We start from the raw sequence: 26,197 nt of genomic DNA on the forward strand, positions 1-26,197 counted from the left end.
GCCTAGCCTGAAACACGACATGTTCTGCCTGTAATTCCCGACCTTCCTCCAGCAGCGTCACATGAGACTTGCCACCATCTTGGACAACATCACTTCTGACACCATTTCTAGTCTTGAGGAATGGCTAAGCGGGAACGTGGACGGCACCACTTCCAGCGTCTCTTCTGGCAGCAAGGAGCAGCACCACATGTGTGGCATGGGGGTAGCCATCTTGGGGGGTGCCTCCAAACCAGTACTAATGCACTGAATCAGACAGTGAGCAGGCCTTGATCACCTTGACCAGGACAGCTCATGTCAGCTAGGTAAATGATCGTGTCACAAACTGTCTTTGATACTGGGTGAGAGCTTCATACACCCGGGCACAGTACAGCGCTAGTCCCTTGTGGTGACTCCGGTTAAGTGCAAAGTCACTCTGGCCTCCAAATCTCACTCAGCTGAGATCCACGGCAGCTGCACCATGTCATTGACCGTGTATGATACTAAATAGAAGAAGTTTAAACTTTTTATTATGCCACAGCTCTGCACACAAGTCATACTGGGACTGGAATTTCAGTGCCAACTCAAGAGCATCCAAATGGAATATGATGCCCCCCACCCCCAGCCATGGTCCACAACTATCAATCTTTAAACATCCCACCCTCCCCTCCGAACATGACTTGCAACATGTCCATCCTTCGGGTCCCACCGCCACCCCTGTTCAAGAACCTCACTCCTGCCTGCAAGCCTGACACCACTAAGAGCAGATGATACGGCCCCAAGGACAAAAACCAAAGGAGAAGTTAAACAACTTCTTGCTGAAGGGATCATAGAACCCAGCACCATCCCCTGGAGGGCACAGGTGGTAGAGGTAAGGAGCAGAGAGAAACACCGCATGATCATAGACTACAGTCAGACCATAAACCGATTTACCCAACTGGATACCTAACCCCTCCCCGCATCGCCAACATGGTGAACAAGATCGCTCAGTACTGGATCTTCTCAATTGTCGGTCTTAAGTCAGCATACCACTAATTCCCGGTCCTACCAGAGAACTGATTCGAGGCAGACGCCCGCCTCTACCACTTCCTCCGGGTCCCTTTTGGAGTCACCAATGGGGGTCTCCATCTTCCAGAGGGTGATGGACCAGATAGTGGATGACTAATGGCTAAAGGCCACTTTCCCCTATCTGGACAACGTGACCATTTGCAGTCATGACCAGCAGAACCATGACACTAACCTACAGAAATATCTCCAGACAGCCAAAGGTCTCAACCTCATGTATAACCAGAGGAAATTCATGTTCAACACTTCATGTCTGACCATCCTCAGTTGCGTGGTGGAGAATGGCACCATTGGGCCCGACCCTGACTGTATGCATCCCTGCTGGAACTCCCATTGCCCCATAATCTCAAAGCCCTGAAAAGGTGCTTGGAGTCCTTTTCCTATTAGGCCAGTGGGTCCCCAATTATCCAGACAAAGCTAAATCCCTGTTGAAAACAACCACTTTCCCTCCTGTCAGCAGAAGCCTAAGTGGCATTCGCATGCATCAAGCGTGACATCACCAGGGCGGCGATGCATGCATCCATCCCATTCCAGGTTGAGAGTGATGTGTCCAACTTTGGCCTGGCTACCATGCTCAACCAGCCTGGCAGGCCCATGGCATTTTTTCCTGTACCCTCCAGGGCCACGAACTCTGGCACTCAGCCAAACCGTAGTAGAAGCTGTGTGCCACTGGAGATGCTACCTAATCGGAAAACTGTTCACCCAGCTGACTGACCAACATGCAGTCGCTTTTATGTTTAATAGCAAGCAGTGTTGAAAAATTAAGAATGACAAGATCCAAAGGTGGAGAATTGAGCTTTCCATCTACAACTATGAGATCTTGTACTGGCCCAGGATGCTCAATGAGCCTCCCGATACCCTGTCCTGGGGAACATGCGCCAATGCATAGTTAGACCACCTCCAAGCCATATACAGTAGCCTCTGCCACCCTGGGATCACCTGTCTACAACTTTGTTAGAGCTCGCAACCTCCCTTACTCGGTCGAGGGCATCAGGGAACTGACCTGGAGCTGCCCGGTCTGCGCAGAATGCAAACCCCAATTTTACCGCTGGAGAAAACTCACCTGATTAAAGTTACCCACCCTTTCGAACGCCTGAGTATGGACTTCAAGGGGCCCCTCCCCTCCCCCAACCAAACCATAACACTTTCTCAGTGTTATCGATGAATACTCAAGCTTCCCTTTCACCATCCCCTGCCCAGACGTGACCACGGCCACAGTCATAAAGTCACGATGCAACCTATTCACTCTGTTCAGATACCCTTGCTATATCCATAGCGACCGGGGATCCTTGTTTATAAGTGGTGCCAGTGCCTGCTGGCCAAAGCAGGACCATGAGCTATAACCCCTGATGGAGTGGCCAGGTTGAAAGGGAGAACACCACAATTTGGAAGGCAATTCTCCTAGCCCTTAGGTAGAAAGGCCTGCCTGTTTCCCAGTGGCAAGAGGTCCACCCCAAGGCGCTCCACGCTACCATGTCCCTTCTCTATATCGCTACTAATGCTAGCCCGCACGAAAGGCTATTTTCCTTCCCCGGAAAGTCGGCATTGGGAACCATACTGCTGTCCTGGCTGATTACCCCTGGCCCCGTCCTGCTCTGGGGCATATCAGGAGCCATAAGTCTGATCCCCAGTCGAGAAGGTTCACCTCCTCCATGTGTACCTCCAGTACACTTAGATGGAGTACCAGGATGGGTGGCAACACATGGTTTCCATCTGGGACCTGGTGCATGTAGGGGACTCCTTGATCTACCAATTACAGCCACCCCTCCCCCCACCCCCTATCCACCAGCGACATAATCGGGAACCCAGCCCCACTAATTGCACACAGCTCCCTGCCCCAACCACAGATCAAACAACCCCACGGTCCTATTAACCCCTTTCAGCCACTGGTGACCCAGCCTATTAGGCAAAATACTGCCCAGGAGCCAGCAGCTGAACCACAGCCAGCAGTGTGACGGACACGACGACAAAAGAGGCCACTGGACAGGCTGAACCTGTAATGGACATTGATCCACTTCACTTCTCCGGACTCTGTTTTAAAAGAAGGGGTGAATGTAGTGGAACCACTGTATAGCTATTAGCACTGTCGGTATGAATATACTCTTATATGCTGGCCTGCCCCTGCACCTGTGATTCCTCCCCTCACAATCCCCATAAAGGCTTTTATGTGCAAACTCCTCCCTCAGTACCTGTCTTGGAATTGGGCCAGCAACATTTGAGACGTGCTGATGGTTTATGGTGATTAAATCACTACTTCTAGTCTAATGTGGCTAATTAATAGTGTAATTAAGAGGTACAAGGACTGCCTAAAGAAATCTCTTGGTGCCTGCCACATTGACCACCGCCAGTGGGCTGATATCGCCTCAAACCATGCATCTTGGCGCCTCACAGTTCGGCAGGCAGCAACCTCCTTTGAAGAAGACCGCAGAGCCCACCTCACTGACAAAAGACAAAGGAGGAAAAACCCAACACCCAACCCCAACCAACCAATTTTCCCTTGCAACCGCTGCAACCGTGTCTGCCTGTCCCACATCGGACTTCTCAGCCACAAACGAGCCTGCAGCTGACGTGGACATTACCCCTCCATAAATCTTCGTCCGCAAAGCCAAGCCAAAGAAAAAATAATATATATTTTTACTAGATATCTGCCAAACAAAATTTTAAGGTACAGAAAATGTAATTTTTTACTGAAACTGCTTCATTCCTTCGGATTTTAATTATTTGTTAGGTACTTCTTTTAAAAAAAATCTTTCTTTTACTATTCTTTGAGGGACTGGATCGTGGTGGAGCTGGTCTGTTGCCCTCTCTTGTCAACTTCAGTCTCCTGCTGACCATGTTTATGTGAGTTTGATGGTCCATGTTTCTAGCCTTCTTCACCCAGGCATACTATGGCTCAGGGGCAGGTTGGTTTCAGAGAAGGTTGTGCCGAGTCCCCACCTAGAATGCCTTGCGCTTTTCACAGAAGGAAAGTTGGAACCATGAAATTTTCATACCTTCAAAACTGGTTAAGCTATTTTAAGAAGAACTTCAATTGAATTTAAGAAGAGCTACATTTCCTGTCTGAGTGATGACTGGATCCATTCCAGTTCACCTATTGTAGAAACAGGTCTACAGCGGATGCCATCTCACTAGCCCTACACAAAGCCCTGGAACATCTAGACAGTAAAGATGAATGCATCAGGATGCCCTTTATTGACTACAGTTCAGCATTTAACACCATCATCCTCTCAAAACTGATCAGTAAAATCCAAGACCTGGGACTTAACACCACACTGTGTAATTGGATTGTGGATTTCCTCACTTCTAGACTAGTGAAGATTGATAAGAACTTCTCTTCTACAATTTCCACTTTATATCTACGACTTGGTAGCTCGTTCAACAACAGCACCATCTACAAATTTACCAACGATACCATGGTAGGGGATGAGTCTGCATTCAGGATGGAGATTGAAAATCTGGCTGAATAGTGCGTCAACAACAACAACATTGCACTCACTCTCACCAAAACTAAGGAGCTGATTATTGACTTCAGGAATGGAAAACCAGAGGTATACAATCCAGTGATCATTGGGGGATCAGAGGTGGAGAGGATGAGCAAGTTTAGGTTCTTAGGAGTTACTATCTCGGAGGATCTCTCTTGGATACAACACACTAATGGCATCATGAAGAAAGCATGTCAGTGCCTCTACTTCCTCAGGAATTTGCAGGGGTTTGATATGACACTAGAAACATTGACAAACTTCTACAGACGTGTGGTGGAAAGTGTGCTGACCAGCTGCATCGTGGTCTGGTATGTGAACACCAATACCTCTGAGCATAATGCCCTCCAAAAGGTAGTGGATACAGCCCAGGACTGTTGAGCCCCACTATTGAGTACATCTACTGGGAACATACTTTCTGAGGTCAGCAGCAATCATCAAAGATCCACACCACCCAGCACATGCTCTGTTCTCGCTGCTGCCATCAGGAAAGAGGTCTAGGTGTCACAAGACTCACACCACCAGGTTCAGGAACAGCTGCTTCCCTTCCTCCATTAGACTCCTCAACAACAAACTTAATTAGAGACTCATTTAAGGACTCTTGTGCACTTTATTGATTTTCTTTTGTTCTCTCTATATTGCACAGTCAGTTTGTTTACATTTGTTCTCTGATTACAGTTCTTTAATTTTTTTTACATATTTATGCTGTGTACAGTTTATTTTTTGCACAACCAATTAGTGGTAGTTCTGCCATGCCTGCAGGAAAAAGGAATCTCAGGGTTGTATGTGATGATATGTATGTACAATAAATCTGAAATCTGAATTGAATCTCAAAAAAAACCAAAATATTTTGAAAAAGTGAAGTTTGTTAAATAAAACACATACAAATCCACAAAAGATTATAAAGTAAAATTTTTTAAAATATCATGTACTTTTCCCATTCTCCAGTTGAGAATCACCGTTGAACTTAATGTAGTCACTGACCTTACACAAAGTAACATGGATGTAACATACTTTAGCATGTTATTGGGGAATTCCAGCAAGACTAGATTGTATCATTGAGCCTGATGTGGAGTATAGGGCATTGCATCCATCATAAAGTTATCCTAGCATCACAGTTAAGTCAGGAACTTGGGTGGGAACTGCTGAACATTGGCACTTTTCCTCTCAGAACAATCCAGCTTCCCTCAAAACTCTCAGCTTCAGGTAACACAATTCAGCCCATGATCTCACCCTTTTTTATTTTTCTTCCTTTTGTTTTCCATACTGAATTTTAGTTTGTGATAAATATTCTAACTTGTACTTCTTGCTTTCTACTCACTAAAAGTATTCAATTTGTTTGGGTAAGGACATATCCCTGCTAGGAAATTTTCTCCTGGTTGGTCATGCTGAGCATACTGTAACATCGTGTCAGCACCTTGTACCCTTCCTCCAAAATGAATTCTGTTAACTTCAGTGGAATGCTATCCATTGTCAAACCACATAGAACTTTTCTCAGAAGTACATGTGTAAAAAATATTCTCTGCTGATTGCAAAATCTGATCCCTCTTTTCTCCAAGATTTGATTGTATCTATAGATTTTCTTCATGTGATTAAGAATTAGCTTCATTTTGAAGGTCGGCAAGCACGGACAAGTTTATTTAAAAATTCCACAACTTGTTTCATGACATGGGCTTAATGGCATCTCTTCATAGCTCTGCAATAATTATTATTGAATTAGTTCACTAATTTACAAAATAAAATAAGTTTATAGTTTTATTAATTGCATCATTAATATATTTTCATATTTTATTTCCATAAACTAATGTAATTTACATAGCAAACCACTTGGTCATAATTTATATCTGTAATCTGCTCATATATTTTATGTCTTGTCACCCTTTTGGACATTTTGTAGAAAGTATTCTATTCAGTTTAATGAAACTCAGTGACTTTTTAAAAAATCTGAAATAACAATCTCTCCTGATAAAGTGTGAAGTATATTGAGCCAATATCCATCTGTCCTCTAAAGGGGCCTGAAGATTCTGGAATTCGACTGAGGTCGTACTCCCTTTCATCACCTAAAGTCTCACAGAGCAAATCTCGAATCATAAGGGATTTCAGTTCGTGCGATTCCACAAATGAAGGTTAGTTACAATAAAACTTGAGTAATATTAAAATATATTTCTGAAGTAAATGAGGATTTGCTATGCATAATTACTGATATTTTACACTGTATACATTACTTCTCTAATTTGATTCAATAATACAGCCATTTATTTTAATATATTGTTTCTGAATAACTTAAAGCAGAAATACAAATTCACTTTTCTCTCTGGTTAATTGTTGCAGTATAATACTGTGTAGACTAGAACTTTAATTTTGTTCTCAAAACATCGTGCTAACATATTACAAGCAGTTTTGGCTCAAAAATATAGTAAAGTGTCCAAATTATGCTACCTAGATATGTAAGGAATTATAACTCAAAGGATTGATCAGTAATCACTTTGCCAGTTTTGCCACTTTATTTAATTGAACATCATTTGCCATCTTATGAATTTATCTAGTTTAAAGGAGGAAGTTGTATACTGACATCCTCCAGCACCTTTTGTCAGCTAATAAAAAAACATACAGCCCTAAGTTGTATGTTACCTTCCATCTTAGAATATTGCATGGACAAGAGGCCAGTGTAACTCCAGAAATAATAATTAGTACTGATGCAAAATATTTTTTAATGAGAAGTAATCCAAATTACACTATTTTGGATTTATGTACTTATATTAGATTTGACTGTACCTCTATTGTTATTAAGTGATAAAAGTTCTGTTTGCCTCACGATATCCCTGACGTCTCCATGATATTGTGATCATCACAAGATCACAAGAAAAAGGAATAGAAGCAGGCCATTTGGCCCAACGCATCTGCTCTGTGAAACCTCCCTGAGCTAAACTGTTCTTGCATCTAGTTCAAAGTTCCGGCCTAGTCCCCATATCCCATGATACCCTGACTAATTAGATACCTATCAATTTCCTCTTCAAATTCCCCCAAAGATCCACATACAGCTGTATGTGGCAACAAATTCCACAAATCCACTACTCTCTGGCTAAAGAAATTTTTACTCATCTCTGTGGTAAACTGGTACTTTTTATTCTAAAACTGTGCCCTCTTTTCCTGGCATCACCTAACAGGGTTATTTACATCCAATAGATATCGAGGAATGCCAGTAATACAGATAATAGGTTCAATTGAATACTATCTATATTCAATTATTTAATGACAATTAGATAGAAAACAACGACAGAATTTAGAGTTTCAAAGTACACAAATTATTCTAATTTCGTCTGTGCTCAATGTTTACTTCTCCTTTATCATTTCTATCTGTTATTCGTTATTGGAAGCTGATAAGATTATATATCCAGAGCATTGGCATGTCATGAACATTCAGAAAGATTTTTTTTGTTCATTTTGTTGAGTCTGTCCCTGCTCTGTAGATGGTGTTCTCAGCAGCGGACGATCGCTTCTTCAGGCACTCTCCCTGTCTAAATCAGTCTCTCTGCTACACCCGAGTAGTAAGTACTACTTACATTTAGATAATGCTGTCGCATTTCTGCATGATGCTCTGTCTTTTACTCTTTTCTGTCCTTGTTTTTTTTTTGTTTCTGAATTCACTTTTAATTTTAATCAATATTCCTTTAGATGGAATGAAAAAATGAGAGTAATGAAGCTACAAATGTTCCCTTTGCTGGACTGACCTTTTTATTCTAAAGTTTGCTTGCTTTTATTGGATTATCCCTCTATAAACTCACTTTACCATTTAGTGAAAACTCATAAATAACAATAGAGATATCTCTTAATTATTCAGTGGTGGTTAGTATAAATTCAAATGAAACATTACACTGGAATCGATCAGTTACGTGACCTCCACAATATGAATAAGTTGATTAACACGCAACAGCCTAACTTGGCTCAGGAACTAGAGGAGAAATAACAGTTAATTGACCCTATTTGTGCCCCATATTGCCAAATAGAATCTTTAACTTCAACTCTACTCTTTTTTTTTTAGAAGCAATCCATGGCAAAATTCAATTGTTCTTTATGTGAAATATCCAAAATTTTTCTTTCACTGGTTTGGGTATATGTCCTACTTCGATCTAACTTGAATTCTTGCTGTGTTTTCTCTTTATTTTGTTTCCTGATTTTTTTTTAACAGATTGTTTGGTAAGGTCCCTCATTAAAGTCATCTTCAAATCTAAAGGGATTTAGTTTCTCACATCTGTATTATCAAGTCTGTGCCAAACCGGAAATCATTCTCATGACATGTGGTTCGTTGCAACCAGGATTTGGATGTTTCCCTTGTGTCTTGTAAATGAAAGCTAAATGCATTTTCCCATAGCAATATCGACGTATGAGAATGAATGTCTGTCACCTAACTGGCAATCTAATGCAAATAATTGATTCAGTGTCTCTGCCAATATAACATATCAAGTTCCATTTTGTAAGCTTGCATGCATTTCCTAATCATATTTCAAGTGAGAAGTCTCATTAGCTGGAATGTTTTCTTTGTTATTTTCAGTGTCATTTTTCACTAAAGCAGCTATTTGTTTATGGTAATTACTTGTCAAGTTATTGGTGAAAGCTTGTTATATTGTTGATTAATACTCTGTTATGTAGTCTTTGTAATGAGGCTATCAAGCATTATTATGACAAAGGGTGCCAGCCCATCGTGTGGTGTGGGAGTGCTGGATTTTAGGCCTGACATTTCCTCCAGTACATTGCTGATTTTGGTGGGGTGGCAGTTAAAATGATGAGGTACAAGCATCGTCTAAATAGTCTGTTCTTTCTGTTTTGTACCAGTGTTAACTGTCTCCATTCCTACTCAGAGTTGAAGTGAGGATACAGCATTAATCTCACCTCCTCCACCCCCATCACATCCTGCCAGTCCTCAAATTCTAAGGCCCGAAGTGTTGGTTATGTATCTTTGCGACATAAAAAAACACTGCGTAACCTACTGAGTTTCCCAGCTCATTCGTGTATTAACTCCTCACATCGTGCCCATCATGAAAAAAATCTGCTAGGATCCAGGTCATGATCAGAAGATGTTTCATTTTAGGTGTGCTTGCATGCCAAAAATGTTCCCTGAAATTGACCGCCACATCTTTACCATGGACATCCAATCACAATGCACCTCCAGTCCCCCATACAGAAGGCCTCAAAGCCCTTCATTTCTTTCTCGACAACAGAGCCAACCAGTCCAGCTACAACACCACCCTCCTCTGACCAGCAGAACTTTTCTTCACTCTCAATATCTTCTCTTTTGATTCGTCCCACTTCCTCCAAGTCAGGGGGTAGCCATGGGTACCCACATGGGACCAAGCTGTAGCTAGGTTGGGCCATCCATGCTTCAAGCCCCTCAAGCCCCCCTACGTCGATGACTACTTTGTTGCTACCTCATCCACCCATGGTGAGCTCATTGTCTTTATCTACTTTATTGCCAACTTCCACCATGACCTCAAACTCATTTGGTCCATCTCCAGCAACAATCTGTCTTTTCTCAATCTCTCTGTTTTCATCTTGATAGACTAACTCTCGACAGCCATTTTCTGCTCTCCTACTATCTCCCACAGCTACATTAATAACACCCTGTCTCCTGTAAGGATTCCATTCCTTTCTCTCAATTCCTCTCTCTTTATCCCATCTATTCCCAGGATGAGGCCTTCTATGCCAGATCATTAGAGATATCCTCCTTCTTCAAACAATATAGCTTTCCCTCTACCATCAGAAATTCAGCCTTCATCTGCATCTCTTCCTTTATCTGCACATCTGCCTTGGGCCCCTCCGCCTCCACACGCAACAAGGTTAGGATTCCCCTTGTCCTTGCCTACCACCCCACCAGCCTCCACATCCAACATATCAGCCTCTGCCACATAGTACATGATCTCACTATCAGACACATATTTTGTTCTCTCCCTCAGGGACCACTCCCTCTATGACTCCTTTGTCCATGCCTCCCCACCCATCACCACCTTGGCACCTACCCCTGTGACCGCAGGAAGTGCTGTACTTATGCCCACACCTTCTCCCTCACCATCATTCAGGGTCCCAAACAGGCCTTCCAAGTGAAGCAATATTTCAGGCACCATCTACTGCATCTCTTTGAGTGGTTTCCTCTATATTGGAGAGACTGGATGCAGACTGAGAGATTGCTTCATTGAGCATATTAGCTATGTCTGCGGCATTAGTGGGGATCTCCCAGTGGCCACCCATTTAATTTCCCTGCTGACGTGTCTCTCCATGGTCTCCTACATTTCCAGATTGAGACCATTTGCAAATCAGAGGAATAACACCTCATATTGTCTGGGCACCCTCCAACAGGATGGCATTAACACTGTCCTCTCTGGTTTTCATTAATCTCCCTCCCCCCCATGCCTATTTTCACCCATGCCTCCTTTCCTCAAGGTCTTTCTGTTTCTCTCTCTCTCTCTCTCTGTCTCTTCCCTTGTTTCCTATTCATCTCTTCTTTCACTGAAACAAAATCGATTCTCAACTTTCCTCTCTCCTGTCCTCTTATACATATTTAATTGACATCTTTTGTCTGTTGATCTGTACTCTTCTCCCTCCCATTCTTTGCCCTTATTTTCCCCAACCTTTAATATAGACACCTGTCTTTATTCGCTCGTACCTTGAGGAAGGATGTCGCTGTCACGTACTTACCTTCGACGGGAGCAGTGCCAGGTGATGAATATCAGATGCAGGAAGAGGGGAGTGAAAGTGTCAGGATCACCCGTGTGGCAGTGAGCCAATGCCAAGGTCAGAGGAGTTTAGCTGAGTGGTGTTTGGGGAATTGAATGCAGTGTTGTGTCTAGTGAATAATAAAAGAAAGTCATCTTCATGGTGTGCTGACAGGAATGAGTGAGTGTATTCTTTATTTATTTTTTAAAAAGTTATTTAAGAATTTTAAAATCACATCCATGCATACATAGGTAATAAAGTACAGTGTATATGTGGTATATATACACCCTCGTCCCTCCCACCCTCCTCAGCCCCCACCCACCAACCCCAGGCTAAATATAGAAAGAAAGGAAGAAACTAGGAGAATGTCAAAAAGAATTATTATTCTCAATACAAACAATAGTGGAGTTAAGGATTACTAACTGAACGGGCCTTCAAGAGTCCCTTACACCTTTAAACCAACATACTGTCAATATGGGCTCCATACTTTGAAGAAAAATTGATATTTATTACATAGATTATGTTATTTCCTCAAGTAGAATACAAGAACACAATTCAGCATGCCACCTCTCCATCCCTAAATCTGTATCTGATTTCCAAGTAATGGCCATGCACTTCCAAAAAATAGCTGAAGCCAATCTTAAAACTTCGATTTGATACATAGATAATTGTAATTTAGAACTAAACACTGTAATATTACCCAACAAAAATAACATCGGATCCTGTGGGAGTTTAACCCTTAACATTTTCTCCAAAATATTTTTAACCTCTAACCAAAACTTTAGAACACTCTCAAGTAGAATGAAAAAAGGAACTTCCTGATCACATCTAAAACATAAATCTGACAACATTGGATTCAATTTTTTTTAATTTTTAAGGTTAAATATAATTGATGTAAATAATTATATTGAACAAGTCTATACCTAACATTAATAATTTTTTATCATATTTTCTTACAAAATTGCTTCCAGTCATTTTCAACTATTTGTCTATTTAACTCAACCTCTCATCTTAATCTTGATTTATGAATTCCTAACGGGAGCAAGTTTTTGAAGTAATCTATACATTTTTTTTCAAACTTTATTTAAAGATTAAAAAAAAAACATACAATCCAATAATCAAAAATTGATTTTACAAGATAAATCCCAAACCCACACTCCCACCCTTTCAGCCAGCTCCCTTAAGTGGAGCCAAAAATATAAATGATATATATAATTTTTTTTAAATGTTGAAAACAATTCAAAGTATATCTAAAGGCATATATTTCAATTACGGAGACCATTTGCTAATAAAAAGGGAATAATTATCATGTAAATTATAGGTAATTTTTTCCATAACAATGCACGTTTTCAATTCATTTTGCCAACATAGTATATTAATCTCTGTATTATCTTTCCAAGTACTTGCAACACATTTACGCGCTACTGATAACACCAAACGTACAAAAGCAATTTGAATTTTATCCAAACCTAATCCCCTGAATGAAATCAAATTACCCAACAAAAAAATCGTTGGATCTAATGGTAATGTAATGTAATACAATTTTTCCAAAACTACTTTAATTCCTTGCCAAAATGGTTGAATTTTAACACAAGTCCAAACAGCATGTAGAAAAGTTCCAATACATGTATCACATCTAAAACATAAATCTGAATTACTAAACCCATATTTTTTTCAGTTTCTCCGGAGTCAAATATAATTGATGTAAAAAAAAATGATTAACCATTCCACATCTTACATTTGTCAATTTGATTACATTGTCCTGGCACATATCTGCCCAATCATCTTCAGGAAAAATAAACACTAAATCACTCTCCCATTTAAGTTTAGATTTTTCCCAATCTGGTTTATCCATATTATCTTGTAACAAATTATACATAACCAAAATATAACTCTTCTTTGGTACAGAGGAAATCAAAGATTCAAATCTCGACAAAATAGGTAAATTCATCTCTCTACCATAATCATCCTTTACCAAGGCTCTAAGTTGGTAATACAGAAACAAAGAATTTACAGATATATCAAATCTCTCTCTCAATTAATTAAAAGAAAGAAATTATCCCTCTTCAAAACAGTCTTGTATTGTCTTTATACCCTTAAAATCCCAACTCTTTAAATAATTATTAAACATTGAAAAAGGAATAAGCTGATTATTATACAATGGAGTTAAAATTGATAATTTAACTTTTGATCCCAAAACTCTGTTTTTTTAATCCAGATCTTTAACAAATGTTTAAATACCGGCATATTATATTTCTGTAGCAAATTCAAATTCCAATGAAATATAAATTTATTTACCTTAACCTCAGAAATACATGGCATTTCCAGGTAGAAGGATAATCTAAATCCATCAACCTGCTAATAAATCTCAACTGGACCACTTCATAATAATTTTGAAAATGTGGTAACTAAAGTCCACCTAACGCATATTTCCATGTAAGTTTATACAATGCCACTTGAGCTAATTTACCTTTCCATAAAAACTCCCGCACTACCTTATTTAAATCCTGAAAAAAAACTTTTGAAAGTAAACAAGGTATTGACTGAAATAAACATTGAATTCGAGGAAAAATATTCATTTTAATACAATTGACCCTTCCAATCAAAGTCAATGGAAGATCTTTCATCTTAATCAAATCTGCTTTAATCCATTTTAATATTGGCACATAATTTAACTGATACAATGACTGATAATTAACGTCTATAAACACACTAAATATTTAATTTTAATTGTCCACTTTAATTTTGTAATAATTTTAAATTCTGAATAATCTCCTATCCCAACTGGTAAAAGTTCGCTTTCTCAATTAACTTTATGTCCTGACAATTCTCCAAATTTCGACAAACACTCTTGTAACTGGTTCAACATTTGTTCCGGTTCTGTCAAATATATCAATACATCATCTGCAAATAAATTAATCGGTGTAGAACTTGTTCTTTTCTGCTGGTTCCGCCTGGAGGGTTGGAGCATAGACACTGATGAGGGTGATGTGACGCTTGTTTTGAAGTGGGAGTCGCATGGACATGATTCGGTCCGAGAGGCCTCTCCATTGCAGGCAAAATCTTCGCTAGGATTCTACTAAATAGAATAATACCTAGTGTCGCTGAGAATATTCTCCCAGAATCACAGTGCGGCTTTCGCGCTAACAGAGGAACCACTGACATGGTCTTTGCCCTCAGACAGCTCCAAGAAAAGTGTAGAGAACAAAACAAAGGACTCTACATCACCTTTGTTGACCTCACCAAAGCCTTCGACACCGTGAGCAGGAAAGGGCTTTGGCAAATACTAGAGCGCATCGGATGTCCCCCAAAGTTCCTCAACATGATTATCCAACTGCACGAAAACCAACAAGGTCGGGTCAGATACAGCAATGAGCTCTCTGAACCCTTCTCCATTAACAATGGCGTGAAGCAAGGCTGTGTTCTCGCACCAACCCTCTTTTCAATCTTCTTCAGCATGATGCTGAACCAAGCCATGAAAGACCCCAACAATGAAGACGCTGTTTACATCCGGTACCGCACGGATGGCAGTCTCTTCAATCTGAGGCGCCTGCAAGCTCACACCAAGACACAAGAGAAACTTGTCCGTGAACTACTCTTTGCAGATGATGCCGCTTTAGTTGCCCATTCAGAGCCAGCTCTTCAGCGCTTGACGTCCTGCTTTGCGGAAACTGCCAAAATGTTTGGCCTGGAAGTCAGCCTGAAGAAAACTGAGGTCCTCCATCAGCCAGCTCCCCACCATGACTACCAGCCCCCCCACATCTCCATCGGGCACACAAAACTCAAAACGGTCAACCAGTTTACCTATCTCGGCTGCACCATTTCATCAGATGCAAGGATCGACAATGAGATAGACAACAGACTCGCCAAGGCAAATAGCGCCTTTGGAAGACTACACAAAAGAGTCTGGAAAAACAACCAACTGAAAAACCTCACAAAGATAAGCGTATACAGAGCCGTTGTCATACCCACACTCCTGTTCGGCTCCGAATCATGGGTCCTCTACCGGCACCACCTACGGCTCCTAGAACGCTTCCACCAGCGTTGTCTCCGCTCCATCCTCAACATCCATTGGAGCGCTCACACCCCTAACGTCGAGGTACTCGAGATGGCAGAGGTCGACAGCATCGAGTCCACGCTGCTGAAGATCCAGCTGCGCTGGATGGGTCACGTCTCCAGAATGGAGGACCATCGCCTTCCCAAGATCGTATTATATGGCGAGCTCTCCACTGGCCACCGTGACAGAGGTGCACCAAAGAAAAGGTACAAGGACTGCCTAAAGAAATCTCTTGGTGCCTGCCACATTGACCACCGCCAGTGGGCTGATAACGCCTCAAACCGTGCATCTTGGCGCCTCACAGTTTGGCGGGCAGCAGCCTCCTTTGAAGAAGACCGCAGAGCCCACCTCACTGACAAAAGGCAAAGGAAGAAAAACCCAACACCCAACCCCAACCAACCAATTTTCCCTTGCAACCGCTGCAATCGTGTCTGCCTGTCCCGCATCGGACTGGTCAGCCACAAACGAGCCTGCAGCTGACGTGGACTTTTTACCCCCTCCATAAATCTTCGTCCGCGAAGCCAAGCCAAAGAAGAAAAAAGAAAAGAAAAAAAAAATAAATTAATCTTATATTCTTCATTCATAGCTTTCATCCCTCTAATTTCATCATTTTGCCTAATAGTCTGAGCTAATGGTTCAATAGCCAATGCAAATAAGGCAGGCGACAATGGGCAGCCCTGCCGAGTTGAACGAATCAACCTAAATGTAAAGAAATCTGACCATTTGTCACCACCCTAGCAATCTGGTTTGTATATAAAGCTTTAACCCAACCAATAAAAAGAGGCCAAATTTAAACTTTTCTAACACCTTAAATAAAAAATCCCATGCAACCCTATCAAAAGCCTTTTCTGCATCTAGTGCAACCACCATAGAATGGTTAGGATGCTTTCAGTATGCATTGACCAAAGTAATTAATCAAAGAATATTATCAGATGCATTTAAATTCTTAATAAAACCTGTGTGATCAGTATGTATCAACTTAGGTAAGTACGTAGAAAGTCTATTAGCTAGCACCTTGGCTATAATTTTATAATCTACATTTAATAAAGAAATAGGTCTATATGAAGACACTTTTAATGGATCTCTATCATTTTTTGGAATAACAGTTATTAAAGCACTTGAACAAGATTCCAGCAACTTCTGTTCTTTAGTAACTTGTTTTAACACATCTCCAAATATACTAGATAAATCATTATAAAAAAAATTATAAAATTCCACAGGAAATCCATCATCCCCTGGGGACTTTCCATTTGGCATTTCCTGTATAGCTTCCTTAATTTCAAAATTTGTAAATGGAGATTTCAATTCCTGGATATCTTTCTCATCTAATACTTTTTACCCTCTCCATAAATCTTCGTCCGCGAAGCCAAGCCAAAGAAAAGAAGAAATACTGGTAACCTCAATTTAGAAAAATAAGATTCAATAGAACCATTATCCCGCTTCCCCTCAGAAGTATATAATTTTTGATAAAATTAATAAAACTGGTCATTAATTTCCTGAGGCTTATAGATAATTATTGAATTCTTTTTAATGGCATTAATAGTCCGAGATGCCTGTTCAGCTTTCAATTGCCAAGCAAGTACCTTATGAGTTCTTTCTCCCAACTCATAATAACGTTGTTTAGTTCGATTAATTAAACGCTCAAACTGATAAGTTTGTAAAGTATTATAACGTAATTTCAATTTTGCAAATACGGCTTTTTTGTCTTCAGTCACATCCTTCTGAAAATCTTTCTCTAACTCAGCAATCTGATTTTCCAATATTAAACTTTCTGCCATAAATTGTTTCTTAACTTTCATAGAATAACTTATAACCTGTTCCCTCAAATAAGCTTTTAGCGCATCCCATACTACAAAATGACTATCAACAGCGTTAATATTCTCAGTCAAAAATAAAGAGATATGCTCTTTAACAAAAGTAACAAACTCTGTTTTTTTCAATAACATTGCATTAAATCTCCATCTATACTTCTAAACTTTCACAAGAAAAAAAATAATAATGAGTGGTGAGATAGAACTCTACTTTTATATTCAGCTTGCAATACTCTACCCTGTAGGTGTGCTGATACCAAAAAAAAATCAATCCTAGAAAACGAATCATGTCGTAATGAATAAAAAAAAATCTTTCTCTGTAGGATGAACCTTTCTCCAAATATCTACCAGATTTAAATCCTTCATCAATTCTTTGATCTGTATTGCTGTCTTTGATTTCCTTATACTCTTTGAGTTTCTATCCAATAAAGGTTCCAAAACACAATTAAAATCTCCCCCAACTAAAATATTTTCATTAGCTTGAGTTAACAATAAAAAAGCTTCTGAAATAAACCACTCATCATCTACATTAGGTGCATAAAGATTAAGGAAAGTCCAAGATTCAACAAAGATTTTACAATTCACTTGTAAAGCTCTACCTACATTTCCCGATGAAGATTCCAATTCAAATGATAAAATTTTATGAATCAAAATTGCCACCCCTCTTGTCTTAGAATTAAAAGAAGAAAAAAAAACAGATGTCCAACCCAATCTCTTTTGATTATGGTATTCTATCACCATGTAGAATTAAATCTCCATCTACAAAACCACTTTTCTTTTTCAGAAATTATGCATGACATCAAACATGGTGAATGATCAAATAAAATCCTAGCTTGTACTCTGCATGCACAACTTTTGCTTGTAACTGTGCTGACATTAAAAACATATCTGTGAAGTGGAGGATGTCTTAGTGGATCCAGATGGTAATCTCTCATACGAAATGCTTAAGGCATCTATTCTACGATGTACTCAGCCATTGAGGGAGACCAGTATTGCCCAATTACATCATCATGTTAAAGAGCATTTGGTGAGTGTCTTTTGAATGTCCACACTCAATCTGCTGGCAGATCATACCGACCTCATTATGTCCAGGACCTCTGCATTGAAGATAGAAGGATTGGCTACTTCCCATCATCAACAGGAGCAAATAGAAATGGAGCAACTGCTTACTGCACTTTGTGAAGAGCCAGCACCTTATAAATCGAAGGTTTATAAATTAAAAATAGCACTAGCACCATATCAATTGAAAATAACTGAGTTGAGCAGAAAATGACAGCACTGACTACACAGGTCCAGGCTTTGAGCATGCAATGGAATTTCTTTCTTTAACCTGGTTGGAATCGTGATGCTCGAGGATGTGGTAGAGGCAAGTGAATAAGTATTTGTTGGAAGTATTGGAGATTTGATGCTGCCACCTTGCGACTTCTACAAATGGAAGCTGGGAAATGACCAGGCCCGTCAGTTGAGGCAACTGCTGCCCATGGGCACATCAGCTGCCGTCTTTTCCTCAAAGATGGTCTCTTGGATGTTTTATTTCTTGTCAATTCCAGTGCCAAGATTTCAGTGGCCCCTCCAACCATGGAGGAACCCAGACTCCCCAATATGTCGTGTGTTCTTTCAGCCATGAATGATTCTCATATTCAAACATATGCCAAAGGTCACTCACGCTGGATTTCAGTCTCAAGAAACCTTTTCGTTGGGTTTTCTTGTTTGCAAACATGGCAAATTCCATTTTGGGAGTAAGTTTCTTGTCACATTTTTGAGAAATCACTTTTGTGGACAGTAGCTCTTGTATGCAAGTGAGCTGCATCTGTCGTCCCTCCATCTGTGATTTTTCCACAGGAAGGCGTAGGCCTTTTGTGCAGCTATGCAGCAGGAGATTTTTGAATCTCTTCACAATCTATTGAACCTGGTAGAAAAGCATCAATCAAGCTAGTTACAGAATGTTTTACCTGGCCTCATGTTAAACAGGTTGCTGGATTATAGGGAAGGATCTACTACCGTGTCAATGCTCTAAAGTCTCCAGACACATGAAATCCAAGTTGGGGAATTTTGATGTTCCAGATTCCCATTTCCACCATGTGCACCTAGACTGGGTTGGCCTGCTTCCGCCATCTCCAGGATATACTTATCTGCTCATGTGTGAAGATTGAACTACCAGGTGACAGGAGGTCATTCCTATCACAGGCATCACTGCGGAGACAGTCGCTAGGGCTTTCGTGGATCATTGGATTCCATCTGTTGGTTTACTAGTTACTATTACAATGGATTGAGGGTCTCAGTTTGAGTTGGCATTCTCACTGAACTGGGTACTACCTGTATTCGCACTGCGGTTTACCATCTGCAGGCCAACAGCCTTGTTGAGCATTTCCATCAACAATTGAAGGTAGCATTAACAGCAGGTGGTGATGTATCTACGTAGAGCGAATATTTGCCCTCCTTGGTGTGCATACTGCTGTTAACGCAGGTTTTGGCTGTTCAGTAGCAGAGCTGGTATAGGGCACTATGTTAAACTTGCCAGGTGAGTTTGTTAATCCGAGTCCAAGCCCCAACGCTCTACGATCCGGTGAGTTATGTTGATCATCTTCGGGAAAACATGAGATTACTCCAACCTACTCCTACGTGGCAGGTGTCACCTGCAGTGTATGTTCCGAATGATTTACAGCACAGTACTCAAGTGTTCCTCCAGCATGATGCTTGTTCGCAAACCACTTCATCCCATTTATGATGGTCCTTTTCAGGTGTTACCTGAAGATTTTTGTGATCGACAGGAATGGAGAAGCTGACACAGTTTCCATTGACAGGTTGAAACCAGCGAACGTCAGTGGTCCATGTTCTGCGTCAGAGCCAGAATCAGAGGACCAGTCTCACCCTTGCCCAGTCGGACCATGTGTGGCCTGACTTGCCCTATTGTATGAGGTCAGGCCGAACTGTCAGCCCTCTGGACCTTTACGTAGTGAGGCAGTTCCTTGCATGGCTGAGGGAGGGGTGGGTGTGGAGGTGGCTATTGCAGTTGCCTACTTACCTTGATCAGGAGCAGTGGTGGGTGATGAATCTCACACGCAGGAGGTGGAGAGTGAGAGTGTCAGGATCACCCGCGAGGCAGGGAGCCAATGAGAATGTCAGAGGAGTTTGGCTGGGTGGTGTTTGGGGAGTTGAAGAATGCAATGCTGTGTCTAGTGCATAATAAAAGAAAGTCAACTTCATGGTGGGCTGAAAGGAACGAGTGAGTGTATTCTTCATTTGTTTTTAAATCAGTGTCCTTACAAGGGCTCAGGCCCGAAACGCCAGTAATATATCTTTACCTCCTATGAATACTGCGAGACTGGCTGACTTACTCCACCGTCTCTGTGTTTTGACTATTTTCACAGCATCTGCAGACTTTCGTGCTTCTCTACCAAAAAAGATTGCATTCCTCTTTGATGTACCATCAATAATTCACAAAAGGCTGAGTAGTGAACAATCAGGCTTTTAATAGCTAAAGACTGGATCACTATCAAGCAGCCATCTACCTCCTTGACTGATCAGAGCAAAAGGAAAAAGGTAGCCTGCAAGGGGCTATGGGAAGGATTGGTCTCGGGAGGCATGTCCAGCCAATAGCAGCCAATCACAGTGTTACAGTGGTTTATCACACTCTTCTTGAACACTGGGGAGAGGAACCTTGGGTTTTCTATTGTTCCACAATTGCAATACACACCCCTCCTCTCTCCCCATTACTAGATCATAGTAAAATCTGCACCCCCCAACTGTCCTTGACTCTCGGTTCTTTCTTTGCTTTTCTTTGAATCCCAAAGACAATCCACTAATAGTCTTTGGATCGCTGACTACAAGAGGCTATGAGCAATGATCTTCTGGCTGCAGCCTCCTACTGCCAGATAAACATTCCCACTGGACAGCATTGAGCTGCAGCTAGTTGAGCTGTTGCCTTTCAGTCCTGACCTTGGTGCTGTCTGCGTGGTCTGCATGTTCTTTATGAGACTGCATGGCTTTCTTTCACATGCTCAAAATTCCTCCCCATCCTAAAGATGTACTGGTTGGAAGGTTAATTTGCCACTGTAAATTCCCCTAATGTGTAGTTGAGTGATAGAACCTGCAAGGAGTTGATGAGCGAGTGGAATCATTTTTAAAAATGTAGGATAAGTGTGAATGGATGGTTGATGATCAGCATGGACTTGGTGGGGCAAAGGGCCTATTTCTGTGCTCCATCTCACTACAACGGTTGGCATAGTGGTTAGTGCGTGTTCAAATCCCACACTGTCTGTAAGGAGTTTGTATGTTTTCCCCGTGACTGGGTTTTCTCCGGGTGCTCCAGTTTCTTCCCACCATTCAAAATGTAACGGGGTGTAGGTTAATGAGCTGTAAATTGGGTGGCATGGACTCGTGGGCTGAAATGGCCTGTTACCATGCTGTATGTCTAAATTTAATTTAAGTTTAAAACTCTCAGGTTGCTGGCTAGGTAGTCGGTCTGGTTGGTTTCCAGACATTATTGCCTGAATTTAATTGAAAGCTGCCTGTTCTGATTAGCATGTTTCCTATTTATATGGCTTTCTGCTTCCTTCATTATTCCTCTTGCCATCCTTTGTTATCTGTCATAGAAGATCCATTGATCTTCACAGTAAAGCAAAAGTGAGAAGTGCAATTAAAGATTGGTTATTTCATATAATCCTGACAGCACAGCCAAGAGCAGACTGTTTACTTGATGCAAAAACTACTTTGAGTATGAAAAGTGTGCAGTCAAAATTTTCTATGGATTAATATAGTTTAATCTGTTGAGCTACTCTGGTATTCAGAAAGAATCCCAACAAGAATGCATTAGCACAAAACCACAATTACATCTGGTACTTATCTGTAAATATATGTCATTTTAGTTTAACCACAATTTAGCTTGATAATTGAAGACTTGCAATTTTTTGTAAATACCTCACAATGTTCCTATGCTCATTTTATCATGTTTATTTACTGGGAAGCAATTTCTCTCTTGTAGCTTATTAAGCATTGGTAAATTGTACCAAAACTTCCTATGAGATTTGCAAATAACTGCTAACTTAATGCAGACCATTTGTAGTGTAATGAGTTAGGAATCATTTCCTAAATTTGCCAAGGACATTTTGAGAAATTCCTTAAATTTATGTCAGCTCTTTAGCGTGGACTTGAGAAGTATTTTCTCTCTTTAAGGTAAGTACATCAGTGTAAGGTTTAATATGACTGACATGATTGAGGTGTTCTTGACTGTAGCGATTTAAGTTTCTTGCTTCTCCTTGTCCATTTTTTCACCAACGTATAAACCTTGCTCGGGAAGAACAGGCATGGCTTTTTGGAGTAAATACTGTTTCAGTAATCGATTTATCAGAACTGAAGTGCTATTTTGGAGCAGGATGGAGGAACTTTTACTGTGTCTGACATAAATGAGGGTGCATGCTGCTGTACCTTTGTGCTAAACTTGGAAATGTATCGTTTTTATGAAATGCAATCTTGACCAGACATGCTATCTTCAAAATTCCCATAAAGAATCTGGGGACACAAGAGCCTGAATAAGTGATGATTTTGAAGGCACATAATCAAATATTTCAAATTTTAAATCAAGTCTTGTGTCATGAGTAATTTCTTTTAAAGGAGAATTGTAAAGAAATTTAGCCAAGTGAAAGCAAGTTTATTATTCCACCTTTTCCTTCTGTAAAAATTTCTATATTCCTTTATTTCAGATCAGCGAACCTTCAGTCTCCCGGGGCAGCTGAAAGAGAAGAGGTACAGTGAAGAATTCAACTCTCCAATATCGGTTAAGCTGGGATATTCTAATTAAAATAGATATTTACAAAACATCTTTAAACCACAAGATTAATAAAACAAATCATAATCTTACCTGTGGCGATACTCAAACTTTAGATCATAGTAGTTGCAAAATTTCTGGGAGAATGAAAATGTGGCTCTGGAGAAGCCTATGTAACATTTTGCATTAGCTTTGTTTATTACTGTTATGAATAGTTTTTTTAAATTAATTTAAACAGATATAGACATCACTGGAAAGGGTAATATTAATGTATATTGACCACTCCGAATTGCTCTTGTACATGTATGCACTGCTTCATGTCCATTCGGGCAAAGTCTAACTGCATATGCGTCAGTTACCTTAGCAATTTAGAAAAAGTGATTGCTAGCTATAGGAAATTGTACACTATATATACACACTGATCCAACTGCCCCACTCTCTCCCAACTGCCCTGTATCAGTCCCAATTAATCCCACCGCCCTGCTCTCTCCCCACAGCCCGGTGTCATTCCCCACACTGATCCCAATGGCCCGCGTTCTCCCCACGTCAGTCCCCTCACTGATCCCACTGCCCCGCTCTCTCCCACAGCCCCGTGTTGGTCCTCACACTGACTCCACTCCCCTACTCTCTCCCCACAGCCCCGTGTTGGTCCCCACACTGATCCCAACTTACAAATAAAAAGTTTACAGGTATTCTACAGTATCCCATATACCTTTGCTAAGTATATAATATGGTGTTTGCACAATGTCCACGTCGCAAAAAACCCAATTTCACTGAAGGTATCGTGGATGTTAGGTGGCACATAGCTGTCGATCCTTGTAAGCAAGTTGTCATACGCACTTTGCTTGCATATAATTGTATGTGCATATATACATAATCACATTCACATATGCCTTTCCTTTATTTCCATAAATTTTACATTTTTCTCCTTTATTTCTGTTCAATCTATTCAATCCCAAGCATTTTGCCTTCTCCTTTAGATTCCCTGTCCATTTACTTGCCTATGCTAAACAAATATTGAATTCTTTCCTTTGTAATTTGCCTTCATCTCTCTTTAATTCTTTCAACCCAAAACAACATCTCTTTCCTGATCCCTGTGAACCTCATAATTAGTTCACTAACCGAGCTTTATTCTTTCTGTCTTCTTGTTCCAACACTCGACCTAGCCTGTCACTCGTCTACTCAAGCAGGAACTCCCTTTCTAGTGATTGCAACATGGAACAGCACAAATCAAGGATGCGGATCAACCTCTTCTAGATCAAAGATCCATATGCATGTTTATGTTGATCAGCTGTTAATGTTTTGACTTGACCCTAAAATATTGTCTATGTGTCAGTGAAAAAATGCTCATTGAATTTGTTTATTCCATAGTGGACCAACTTGCTTATTGCAAGACTAATGTTCTGGTGTCCACATGGACCAGAATGATCTTTTGTCGTTGCTTGTTGATGGTGGCGATTTTGCTGTTTGCAAAATTTTCCTAATTGAAAATGACACTGCAGAAGAATCAGAAGCAGCCTAACAGAAGTCAGTGACTTTCAGATCACTTCATGAAAGGGAAGTGTGGAAGGCCATAGGGTCCATTAGTCCTATAGAACTTGCTTCGGTTTTCTTTTCATAGCAACAGCCAAACTCATTGAAATCCACAAAGACCCTGCTGCCTGTATGTATAACAAAACCTGTTCACTTATGCTCACTGACCTACACTGGTGGCTCTATGCTATTAACTCCTGTTAGGTCTGCTTTGTTCATGAATGAGTGAGTCAGACACCAGACTGAGTCGAAATCAAGGTTCTTTGTTCTTTATTACCGGATTGTAACACTTGCAACTAACAGTGTTAGTTGGAGAAGGCGCATTCTGCCGTTATCAGCAAGTGGTGTTTTTTTAATACCTCAGGATACGTACTTAGTAAATTATCATACCATTACATTGTCCTCCATCAGCCAGCTCCCCACCATGACTACCAGCCCCCCCACATCTCCATCGGGCACACAAAACTCAAAACGGTCAACCAGTTTACCTATCTCGGCTGCACCATTTCATCAGATGCAAGGATCGACAATGAGATAGACAACAGACTCGCCAAGGCAAATAGCGCCTTTGGAAGACTACACAAAAGAGTCTGGAAAAACAACCAACTGAAAAACCTCACAAAGATAAGCGTATACAGAGCCGTTGTCATACCCACACTCCTGTTCGGCTCCGAATCATGGGTCCTCTACCGGCACCACCTACGGCTCCTAGAACGCTTCCACCAGCGTTGTCTCCGCTCCATCCTCAACATCCATTGGAGCGCTCACACCCCTAACGTCGAGGTACTCGAGATGGCAGAGGTCGACAGCATCGAGTCCACGCTGCTGAAGATCCAGCTGCGCTGGATGGGTCACGTCTCCAGAATGGAGGACCATCGCCTTCCCAAGATCGTATTATATGGCGAGCTCTCCACTGGCCACCGTGACAGAGGTGCACCAAAGAAAAGGTACAAGGACTGCCTAAAGAAATCTCTTGGTGCCTGCCACATTGACCACCGCCAGTGGGCTGATAACGCCTCAAACCGTGCATCTTGGCGCCTCACAGTTTGGCGGGCAGCAGCCTCCTTTGAAGAAGACCGCAGAGCCCACCTCACTGACAAAAGGCAAAGGAGGAAAAACCCAACACCCAACCCCAACCAACCAATTTTCCCTTGCAACCGCTGCAATCGTGTCTGCCTGTCCCGCATCGGACTGGTCAGCCACAAACGAGCCTGCAGCTGACGTGGACTTTTTACCCCCTCCATAAATCTTCGTCCGCGAAGCCAAGCCAAAGACATTGTCCAGTGAATAAACTGTTGCTATCCTTCTCTGTTAGTTTGCTGCACATCATTCTTGTTAGTGCAAAGCTTATCTTGAGTGTACAAGGTCACATCTGCATTCTGTTACTCCTTAGTACTGGGTGACTCCTTCTCCGGTCCCATCTCATGATGTTTTTACCTTACACTCCCCTGTATTAGAATGTTCATCCCCATGTTCAAATCCTTCTGCAGCCTTACTTCTCCTCAACTCTAACCTTTTGTCACCAATTGATCCCCTGAGATCTGTGTGTTCCTCCAATTCTAACTTCTTCCTCATCTTTTTTTTATTTTACCCACTGTTCACAGTGATGCCTTCAGCTGTGTGGACTTTGAACTCCACAATTCCTTCCCTAAATACCCTAGCCTCTTTGTCTTTACAACTCCATCTTTGAAAAAAAACTTGATCACAGGCTCTAATATCAGTTTGGCTTGGCATCATTTTATTTTCTGATAATGTTCAAATGAAGTATCTTGGGCTGTTTTGTTACATTGGGGGTGCTAAA

General features: G+C 41.0%; 1 protein-coding gene across 9 annotated transcripts in view; it reads left to right on the top strand.

The window, feature by feature from the left end:
- Window positions 1-26,197, top strand: part of arhgef28a (Rho guanine nucleotide exchange factor (GEF) 28a) — a 378,379-nt gene that overhangs the window by 211,580 nt on the left and 140,602 nt on the right. For 6 of the 9 annotated variants that reach the window (XM_069937151.1, XM_069937160.1, XM_069937184.1 and 3 more), the window contains 3 exons: window positions 6,532-6,646; window positions 7,991-8,068; window positions 22,799-22,841. In XM_069937151.1, coding sequence (XP_069793252.1) covers window positions 6,532-6,646; window positions 7,991-8,068; window positions 22,799-22,841 — 236 coding nt within the window. The remainder of the gene's footprint in view (window positions 1-6,531; window positions 6,647-7,990; window positions 8,069-22,798; window positions 22,842-26,197) is intronic. The other 3 variants (XM_069937176.1, XM_069937194.1, XM_069937202.1) reach the window with 1 other exon arrangement.

The sequence above is a fragment of the Narcine bancroftii genome, chromosome 1 (assembly GCF_036971445.1).
Source record: "Narcine bancroftii isolate sNarBan1 chromosome 1, sNarBan1.hap1, whole genome shotgun sequence".
NCBI lineage: Eukaryota > Metazoa > Chordata > Chondrichthyes > Torpediniformes > Narcinidae > Narcine > Narcine bancroftii.